This window comes from Hyalella azteca, unplaced genomic scaffold (assembly GCF_000764305.2).
Source record: "Hyalella azteca isolate HAZT.00-mixed unplaced genomic scaffold, Hazt_2.0.2 contig17507, whole genome shotgun sequence".
NCBI classification, from domain to species: Eukaryota; Metazoa; Arthropoda; class Malacostraca; order Amphipoda; family Hyalellidae; genus Hyalella; species Hyalella azteca.
The window spans coordinates 42,745-53,938 of record NW_025947288.1 but is presented as its reverse complement, the minus strand read 5'-3'; the positions used below and the strand labels follow the sequence as shown (position 1 = coordinate 53,938).

The 11,194-nt window shown below is 37.9% G+C and overlaps 2 protein-coding genes across 2 annotated transcripts in view; one reads left to right on the top strand and one right to left on the bottom strand.

Annotated features, from left to right (window-relative positions):
* Window positions 1–53: 53 nt before the first annotated feature.
* LOC108672193 (SET and MYND domain-containing protein 4) lies at window positions 54–2,790 on the top strand (the record flags this gene model as incomplete). Its single annotated transcript, XM_047885311.1, has 6 exons — window positions 54–170; window positions 519–633; window positions 989–1,062; window positions 1,626–1,892; window positions 2,175–2,340; window positions 2,658–2,790. Coding segments are annotated over 6 exons (839 nt in total), but the record flags the coding sequence as incomplete, so codon positions are not given.
* A 2,174-nt stretch (window positions 2,791–4,964) lies between these two features.
* LOC108672192 (nuclear distribution protein nudE-like 1) overlaps window positions 4,965–11,194 on the bottom strand; it is a 41,561-nt gene continuing 35,331 nt past the window's right edge. Inside the window, exons 7-8 of the mRNA XM_018159825.2 lie at window positions 10,341–10,435; window positions 4,965–5,881 (exon numbers count right to left, since the gene is read on the bottom strand). Coding sequence (XP_018015314.1) covers window positions 5,785–5,881; window positions 10,341–10,435 — 192 coding nt within the window. The 3' untranslated portion in view covers window positions 4,965–5,784. The remainder of the gene's footprint in view (window positions 5,882–10,340; window positions 10,436–11,194) is intronic.

Below are 11,194 nucleotides of genomic sequence, written 5' to 3'. Positions count from 1 at the left end.
CCCCAGCGCCAGCCTGGCCTCAGACAAGCCTCGGACGGGCCGCCTTCCTGAAGGCTGGGGGACGCTGGAGGAAGTCGCTGCTCTGCTGTTCAGGCACATAGGGCAGCTGGTGTGCAATGGCTATGCCATATACCAGGTCCTGCCAAGTCCAGCTCTCCAGAACAACAAAGGTTTGTGATGAACGATTCGCGGTTTAAAGCGAGAAAGTTATGAATAAATTGAAAATTCTTCTATTTCGCTGTAAAAATTCTTGTCAACCAGTTTTAAACTGCAACTTAGTATAACTTAGTATCTCTAGTGACTGCTTATTATATGATTGGGCTTTATTAATTAATACATATAGTTTTGATAGTTTCTCTAATAAAATCAATTCCATCTTTATAGCATGCCGTCAGTGTTTCTAAATGTTTTGGTATCTTGTTGGTAAGAATTGTTAGATTATTTATTTGGTAATGAACACGAAACAATTTACGATTAGGACAACCGAAGTTTGATAAGCAAACACATATTTCTTCCAGATCCTCTCGCATCTGGATGCAGCATAGAATCTCTGAGCCAGGAACGTTTGGCATCTGCTATTTTCGCCACAGCAAGTCTCATGAACCACTCCTGCAAGCCAACGACCATCAACAGGTTTGTGAATTCATTTACGCTTTGTAAAAATACTTTGGGATGAAACCAAACTTAGGATATACTCTGCCTCATCACCCCGCTTATATAAGTTTCAAAGTAAATGAGGGATATTCAATTTGAGGAAAATTCTTAAACATGCGAAAATTATTCTTATTTAACCGATCCCTCTTATGTCGCTTGGAAGTTCTGCTCTAAAGTTTCAAAAACATTTAGAGTTTATTTTCTATTTTACCTTTTTTCTATATCAAGGTGCATGTTGTTGTTTATCTCGGTTCCATGTTTCTAACGCTCACTCCATCACTTGAGTATTTACACTTGCTTCTGCCTGGGGTGTTCATCGACGTTTATTTTACAGTTATGTTGGAAACCTTCTGGTGATCCGAAACTTGGAGGAAGTTGCTCCAGGACAAAAAGTTTATTCATGTTATGGTGAGTTGATGTCCTTATTCTTCATCAAATTCATAAATCATTCATAGCTTTAGGAATAAAAGTTTACTCATATTATTATGGGTTTATGTCCTTTTAACTCAGGTAGGTATTTATGTGCTCTGAAGCATTATCCCGTTTCCCCTCCGGTTTTAGTTGAGGTCTCTGGATAAATACTATCATTATTCGCAGTCATGCTATCAATATTGCAAGTCGGTTGTAGGAACTAGAAGCAAAGGAAAAGGCTAAGCAAATGATCGTCAGCATTGAGACTTTCACGTTAATTTCCGGTGAGTGAATGAGCAGAATTAAATGTTGAAATTATTTGGTTCTATGATCATAAAATTAGACAGAAAATTTAATATACGTGGAGTTCTTATCGGGAAATAAAAATCTACTGGCGTGTCACTATACAGATCTTAACACTTGAAGCGAATGATTATTTCACCAATTCTGAACTCTGTATGTGCTGTCGAGTTGAATGTGTCTACAATTCATTAATACGCCATATGCGCTAATGAAAAAGCCTTGTGATAGTTGAACGTCAATTTTTATTATCTCTACAGGCCCACATTATAGCCGGCACACTCGGGCAGAACGGCAGTCTCTGTTGCAGCAGCAGTACCACTTCACTCGTAACAGTATTTTTTGCTCATTATTCACATATACTAACTGTGCAGGAGTGTCGAGTCTTGAGAAGAAAGACTGCGATGTACGCTTAGTCGTCAAAAAACTGCAGCGCGCGCTGCGCTCTGCTGAACGCGTGTACGGTGTGGAAAATCAGTTCCTTGGCTCCATCCAAGACACGTATGCCATGGCCTTGTCTGCTCTTGGTACGTTGACTTTTACAGAATCTACACAAAGTTTAAAATTTAGACTGTCCAACAACGTACTAATGTTGTTTTTTTTTTTTTGTTACGCGGCAGATTGACAGCTACCCAACCTACACTTTCAATTTGAACCATTGATATTTTTAGGCATATGAGAATTATAATATGAGGTATTACGCTCACAATAGGCAAGCTCATAAGGTATGAGCGTGCCCTGGTTTCTTCAGTACCGAACAGATTAACATTAACAACAGATTCATTAGTATGAAATCCTTTCATGAACAGGGTCTTTCGAGGCATCAACCAACATCTTGAAGAAATCCGTTTTGAAAGTTGGGCGCCGATACGGGCAAAGGAGCGTTGAGCTTGGGCATGAAATTATCAAGTTATGTGGCGTCATTAAGCAGAGGATGCAGCATATAGAAGACACCTCTAGCCTTCTCTATAGACAGTGAGTAACTCGTTGGGTTGGTGAAATTTAAGGCGACGATGTGATTTAAATCGACACCCGATGCTTTATTTCAGATGGGATATCGAAAAGCTCTGTCAAGAGCCTGTCAATAAAACATAGCTATTTTATTCGACCTCCGAAAATCGCGAAAAATAATTCCATGGATATGTTGGCATTTATCTAATATAAAATTTTCGTTTCCCTTTGCGGGTGTTCTGCATAATTCACTGATATTACAAACGTACGATACTTATTTTAACTTTTACATGATTCTGATAATTTTTTCAGGAGAAAATTGATTTTCTTTGCTTGTGCAGGTTGAAGCGGGAACACTATTATATGTCAGATATCGTTACTACAATTTTCACAGTAATCTACGGGGAGGACTGGCAGACAATCTTGAACGTTCAAATTTGAAGTTATCAAATAAATATTGCTCTACTTCACATATTCACCCTATTTGATCCTAAGCTTTAATATAGCGGAACTTACACTCGGCTATTCCGCGGACTGCTTTTCTCTTTGTACGGCAAAACTTCTGGATCTCCAAACGATTAGTAATTAGATAGTAAGGAGCATATTCTTTGAGAAGTAACAAATAACTATCGCTACATTACCGGACAACTATTAGTAACTTCCCACACGCCACCCACCTTCCCAGCGGCCCACCATTTATTCAAAATAAGCACCTTTGCGACGATTATTTGCGCATTGAGCACGATATAATGCAAATAATAGCACGTATTTAGCTCCTAATACATTGTATTGCATTTAAACGGCGTCCGATGGTACTCTACCACTTACACCATTGCACGGAACCTTCTAATTGATACTAATCACAAAAACACGATGGCTACTCCCTCAAAGGAAAATAAGCGAATAGTGGGTTACAATGGATGTATTATTATTGACCGTTCTAACGGGTATACGTAAGGCATCTTTGACTTTGGAAAGAAACCAATCGGCCATCAGCATCGAGGGCATGAAAACCGTCCTTTCACAATAGACTGACATAGTGAACATTAGATCTATAGTCAACTGTAGCGACAGCGAAATGAAACTACATTACTCGATTTCGAAACGAAGGTTTACGCTCTAATGACGGAAATCGCTGCAATGGAACATTGTCCGTTCAAACATGAATATCAACATAACGAACATTGCTTTTGTACAGAGCTACAGAAGATACAATATTTACAAAAAAAATACACCGTCAGACGTTGTTTAAAAAAGTTTAACAGGTCAAATAATTGGTCAAATTTGGAAAGAAAAAGACATTAAAGTTAGTACTGCTGATAGAGTAAAAGCGCCCGAAGATGTTACTAAAATTGTAAAATTGAAACGACGCCTACATTTGCCAGATGGTAACAGGGTACAAGACAACTCTGTTGAAACACGGGGCGACTCAATGACCGCCTCAAATATACTCTTAACATGCCTGCCTACTTATTTGTTACTGAAGGTTCAAAATATTGTGTGACAGGGAAAATTGCGATCAAATTACTTCTGAAGTTAAATCCAGAGCCTAATAGATCACAAGATTTTAGCAAGACATTAGATTGTTCTGGAGCAACTTACTTTTGACAACGAATCGTTCCCTTCAGAAATACATCATTATTTGAAACGCCGATTAATACTCTCCGGAAATGGACATAAATAAAGCACTACATAAATGAACCGTCAAACGATATCACTCTTACGGCTTGAGTGAATCGAAGCTACAAAATATTATACAAACTATAATACGCCAATAAAGGGACTTCGCTTACAACACTGCAACTAACTCAACGCTATATATAATTATATCATACTGGCTACCTAAAATTGACGCTCATCAGCTTCTATAATAAATAAAGCCATTAGATGCGACTGCTGCCCTGCAAAATATGTGATGAAAGGAAAAATCTTCAAGACGCAAATGAAGACTAATGCGTCATGGGCCTTCAGAAAATTTTACTCGCGATATAATAACATAAATGAATATGAATTTTACATGAACAACAATACTTGAGGGTAGAATTTAGGATGCAAATTACACGAATGTTACTTTTGACGAATAAGGAGTAAGGGGAGACTGAAAGCCACGGAGTGTAGATGGCGGAAAGAGTCCCTGGATGTTAAACGCTTGAGAGCCAACTCGGTGTAATCTGTTCAGTACCCCAGTCTAGTTGTTATGGAGTTATTCTCTCACCAAATTATGAGTGTAAAGTAAGAGTAACTGAATGTGATATCCAGACCCACGGTCTGTACCGCAAGAATGAGTTCACTACTCGGCCTTTCGAAACTTCTTAGTGACTTCAGAAGCACTTCTTGCTCTATAAAAAAATATAACTCAGTACTCACTGCAGTGAGTGACAGAGAGCTCATTTTCTCGTCGACGAAAACTTGAGGTCACGGACGGACAGACAGACAGACGGACATGGCGAGCACAATGGTGCATTTTTTCCATAAATAAAAAAATGCGCTAAAAATATTGATAAATAAAACAAAACAGATCACCGGATTGATACAGACAAAAACTGACCATTTCAGACCATTGTTGAGAACAATAATTTCGTATTAAAAGGAAGCGCAGCTTAGATTTGTAAAATTGAGGAACAAGAAAGGGCTGAAAACTTACTGAATCATAAATCGATATTTTCAGTTTATTTTTGGATTACACGTGTACACTATAGGGAGGAACAATAAGATTTCAGAATTGTACTTACAATTAAAAATGACTCGGAAACGTTCATGAACTGAGAAATAATAAATGTCCGATGAGTAAATAACCAACCAAATATGGAAGTTGAAGGAAGAAAGAAGTACTCTTCACGGGGCGAGGGAAGTAACTATACAAAATTCGTGTACAGCTTCAATTAACTACAATATTTGCTCTAGGGAATACATCTGCCTCATAATAATACCTTTGCGTGAAACGAGTAACACCCTAAAGTATTTTAAAACCGTTAGTATGATAATTAAAATATCGTCCTGAGCTCCATTTAGACAACAGAATGCTAACCTCAAGATCGGTAATGATGACACTGTAATGACAATGTATAATTTATAGTGAAGATAGCAGAGAGAGAAGACATATTTAACGAGTAATACCCTAAAATTTTTACAGCTGTTAGTATGCTAATTAAAACATGGTCCTGAGCTCCATTCAGACAACAGAATACTAACCTCAAGACCGGTAATGATGACACGGTAATGACAATATATAATTTATAGTGAAGATTTCAGAGAGAGAAGACATATTTAACGAGTAACACCCTAAAATTTTCACAGCTGTTAGTATGCTAATTAAAATATGGTCCTGAGCTTCATTTAGACAACAGAATAATAACCTCAAGACCGGTAATGATGACACTCAGTTATATGTATAATTTATAGTGAAGACAGCGGAGAGAGAAAACATTTCCCTGCATAGAAGGAAACGTCAGGAATGATGCAACAGGTCTAAGCTTGGGGAAGACCGGCAGCAGCAGCAGCAGCGGCGGCACGCTGTAGCTCCATGCCAGCGATGAGACCACACTCCAGCATCAGGTAATCTCCACTGCAAACAAACGTTACCAATTAATACCCCTTACAAATTAATATAATACAATTAACACAGGTAATCTCCACTGCAAACAAACGTTATCAATTAATATCCCTTACAAATTAATATAATTAAAACTATCAATGCATAGTCAGGTAATATCCACTGCCAACAAACGTTATCAATCAGGTAATCTCCACTGCAAACAAACGTTATCAATTAATGTCGTTTACAAATTAATATAGTGAACATTATTAACAAATGCAACCAGTTAATATCCCTTACAAATCAATATAGTGAACATTATTAATGCAGATCACCGGGACTGGCTTAGTTAAATAAAACTTGCAGTGAAAATTGATTTCAGAAACAAACGCAACCAATTACTATCGCTTGAAAATTAATATAATGAACATTATCAATGCAGATCACCGGGACTGGCTTAGCTAAATAGAACTCTTAGTATGAATGGGTTTTCAGATTCAAATATCAACAGAAAATATTGCTGTATTGTAATTGTTATAAACCACTTACGTTTACTTCAAACAAAATTTTTGAATGGCCATGACGTGGATCTGGGGCCGTACTATCGAAACTCGCTTAATTAGCGGCCGTTTACTTGTCTGTGATTTAGTTTAGCTTGAAAAGCCGTTAGTGATTGGCTGACGGAGCATCGAACTCGAAACCATTTTTGATGGCACGGCCTCACTTTTTTCGCACATATAAAGTGTCAGGTTGAATTATGTTAACTCCAACAATAAAAAAAGAAAACTGTATACAAATTAAAAAAAAACATTTCAGTTGAACCCAAGGTTAGGCATTTGGAAAGTAAAATTTCATTTTTCGGCGATTCTGTCTGCCAGTTAAGGTGAAGTATTCAGGGTGGATTGTGAACCATTTATTACCAGGCATCCTGGTAACCAAAAGATTGGGTGGTCGAAGGGAAAAAATTGGGTCGACCACCCAAAGAATTGGGTGGACAAAGTGGTTTAAAGTTCAAGTTTCAGCCCTGCAATTGGTAAATTCATTAAAAAATAAACTGGGGTTATAGATTAGTGACATGACGATTAGTTAAAGCATATTTTTCTTATATGTAGACTCTATAGCGAGCTCTAAGCGTTGTCGACATCGACAGAAAGATCAGAGCTTAATAAACATGTATTGATAATGAAACAATTGAGTTTTGGTAGTTTTTAGCCCGGTATTTAACATAATTTTTAGGACGAGGTTAAACTTTGCTTGCATCAAAGAAAACAACACGACAGGCATATTATTTACGGCGATAATGAAGATAAAATATAAATGCTTTCTTTTCATGTGAGCATTGCTTGTCAAACTCTTCGAATTTTAGAATCGGCCTGTGCAGTTTCAGATTATTAATGGATGAAAGAAGATAAAAACGTAAATGCTTTCTCTTCATGTGAGCATTGCTTGTCAAACTTCTAAATCTAGTATCGGCCTGTACAATTTTGGTTAACATATTAATGGAGCCAGACAATATCGGGGGTTAGTGGTAGCATGAAGCCATGCGCAAGCTAAAACAATGAGTGAACATTACCTTGTACATAATAATAGTGAACATTACCTTGATTTATGTCAACCCGCACTCTACTCAAGTCCTTGTTTATTTGTTGTATTTTCATCTGTTTTGGGAGAAGAAAAGCAAAAATGAATAAAAAAACATACAAAATAAACAACTAATAGGAATGTTCAAAATGAACCCGTCCATCCGCCTGAAAAAGCAACATTGCTAGCAGATAAATCAAAAATCTAATAGGACTAATCTTGGTAAATGCGACTCTAAACAACAAATAGCAAAATGTCACTATGTTTTTAATCGGCGAGTGATAGTATATGATCAGTGCTGCAAGTTTAGTGCTCTTTGGAGTACACGTAACGAACAACGAAAGCAAGAAGAACAAATATTTTACACGCAAGTTTTGCCTCAGTCTCACTTCACGACTTCCAGGAGTGATTAAATCCATCAATCAAATCCGATTACCCGTAAACGAAGATGCAAATGAAATTATCGTTTGAATTTGTTGTTGTTAAAGAAGTAATTATGATTTTTGTCTTTCGATTAGAAATAAACTTCAGTTGAAAAATAAACTCGGTGGTCGTTTGCAACATAATTTGGAATTTGAAACATAATTTTGGAACTTTTTAAGTTTGGAATTTGAAAAACTCCAAGTCATAGAGACGAATGAGGAACTTACATATACATATAAAAAACAATAATTGAATGATTTATAAAATGTTTACATCTTCTACAGTTTAGAAATACCAGAGCTGGCAACAAATGTGATTAGAGATAAATTTCAACTTGCATATAACGCTGAAACAACTAAAGCCATTGTAACGAAACAACGACGCTAAAAAAAAAGGCACGAGAGGAAAATTTATCTGGAATGGGAATGAAGCATTGAAAATAAAGAATTATGCGATAACAACAAAAGACTAAGAAAAATACAGAGGACAAAATTTGATTCGAATGTATATTAAGTGAATGAAAGGATGAATGTTCAATACTTTTGGTTCTTACATAAAGCAAATTAGAGGAACAAGCGAAGATATAATAACCAGAGAAGAAACATCAATTATCAAATGCAATTAATATGCACAACGTCTATACTTTGACATTCAACATAAGAGAGCGCACACGTCGCGCATGCTGTAGCATACATTTCGATTTCGACAGGATGCCACATTGGATGAACGGTTGTTGATTTAAAGCGGCGTCCGGTGTTTGTAACATTAATTTAAGGGTTCGTGTAGGAACAGATTATAAAACATTGATACACGATCATTCTGGTGCATTGGCATCATATTCTTTTACCCAGTGAAAATTTACAGGCGCGTCAGCTTCTGATTTGGATTGCCAGAAGCTGGGGCGACTCTAAATTTTGTAGGGTAATAGAATTTTCATTAATGTCTATTTTCCACGAACTTTTCGAAGCACCCTCGTATAGCATGTACGGAAATGTAGTACATCAGATGCACATTAACACGACGAGATCGTGAAGACGATAACGGAAAAATAATAAAAAAATAGCACACATACATACAGACAGCGCGTATTTAGCAATAAAATTCAGCGAGGCCATCTGTGTCGCGACATATTCATGAATTTGAACACAGCGACCATACAAAGTTAACGTGAGTAAACTAACGTCACAACATACAACACACAACATACAACACATACAACATACACACAACATACAAGAGTCGTCACACATACAATAAGATGTTCCTTTGATAATATGGCTGTCGTGCGTGTATATACACGTAGTACGAAAGGGGCTTCAAAAAGTTCGTGAAAAAACGGTACAGTTTGAAAAACTATCCAAGTCATGGGTTTGATTTTCATACATATGCTCGATCTAGGTCGATGTATTTCTGTAAAAGAGGATCCCAGCCAGAAAGTCACCAGTGAAATATTGATAGTTATGCGATTTGAGTCATGTTTTAGCAGCTCTTTAAGAAGGTTCAATTGATAGCAACTGAGTAGGTACCTTCGATGACTTATTCAAGTTTGGAAATAAGAAAAAAAGCCGGATGAGGCTAACTCGGTCCTATAAGGTGGATGTCGAATGATTTCCCGTCAAAATTCACGTAGCACAGCCCCTGTCTGCCGAGAGCCAAGTGCGGATACCCTGTCGTGGTGGGAGAATGACGCCGATGCTGCTTCTCAAGACGTTCTTCGGCGATTTTCTTGGAACATTTCATCAAAATCTCTTCATAATGAACAGATGTAATATTTTTCTTATTCTCGATAAAATCAATTAACAAGATATCCTTCGCATCTCAGAAAACCCTCCCTGATTTGCTCAGATTTTTCTTCTACAGGTTCACTGTCTCCCCTGAACAGCCCTTACCATATTCTATCAAATTCATCATATTCTTTTCATGGAATTTTCAGTCATTTCCATTTTCCATGAACTTTTAGAAGCAGCCCCGTATAGCATGTACAGAAGTGTAGCACATCAGATGCACAATTAACACGACGGGATCGTGAAGACGATAACGGAAAAATAATAAAAAAAATAGTATTTAAATCGTTTTTGGAGACCTTTCTACGGAACCCATTATGCAGAATAACCATTTGGCTATATCGATTAGAGTCGACTAGCAGGTATATAATTGACAATAAATGGCTGTCTATGGGAGCGCCATTAACTATACATTAACTACTTGATAATTTGAGAGATGTCGTTCAACTGACCTGGCTGAAGGGTTGCCTGAATTGACCATAAATGGCAGTGTATGGGAGTGCCATTACCTATACATTAACTACCGTACTTGATAATTTCAGAGACGTCGTTTTCAACTGACCAGGCTGAAGGGTTGCCTGAAGGAGGGGTCAGAGTGTCTATAGCAGGTATATAATTAACCATAAATGGCTGTGTACAGGAGTGCCATTACCTATACATTAACTACTTGATATTTTTTGCAGAGATGTCATTCAACTGACCTGGCTGAAGGGTTGCCTGAAGGAGAGGTCAGAGTCACAGGTCGCTGGTTGTCCTTAACAAGAGTGCGGCAGGAAGCAAGTCGACTCTCCAGCGCCTGGCGTCGTATTAGTAGATTAGTGAGGCCGTATTAGTACGGCACATAATTCAGGCCTTGATGACTAGTGCGGCCATATTAGTACGGCACATTATTTAGGCCTTGATGAGTAGTGAGGCCGTGTTAGTACGGCAAATTATTCAGGCCTTGATGACTAGTGAGGCCGTGTTAGTACGGCACATTATTCAGGCCTTGATGACTAGTGAGGCCGTGTTAGTACGGCTAATTATTCAGGCCTTGATGACTAGTGAAGCCGTATTACTACGGCACATTATTCAGGCCTTGCTGACTAGTGAAACCGTATTAGTACGGCACATTATTGAAGCCTAGTGAGTAAGAAAGACTAGTGAGGCCGTATTAGTACGGCACATTATTGAAGCCTAGTGAGGCCGTATTAGTAGGGCACATTATTCAGGCCTTGTGAGTAACAAAGACTAGTGAAGCCGTTAGAGTTCGGCAGGTTACAGAGACTACGACAACGCAGTTTAACCCTCTACCGCTTGACACGAGTAACCGGAGCAATATTGTCACTATTCTATTTCACAAAAAGGATACGTTCTAGTGAGCGCAAAATGACTTGCACTGATGGTTGCCGCCACGTACGACAACTTTAAAATGTTCTCTGTTGCGTACAAACGTCCTCAGGTTGCTACANTACCGTTAACGGTCATTTTTCTAACAGTGTATAATAAGCTGCAAATATCTGTTACAATAATTGGTACAGTTAGCCGTGACCCAGCATATGTCAGTTGATGAGAT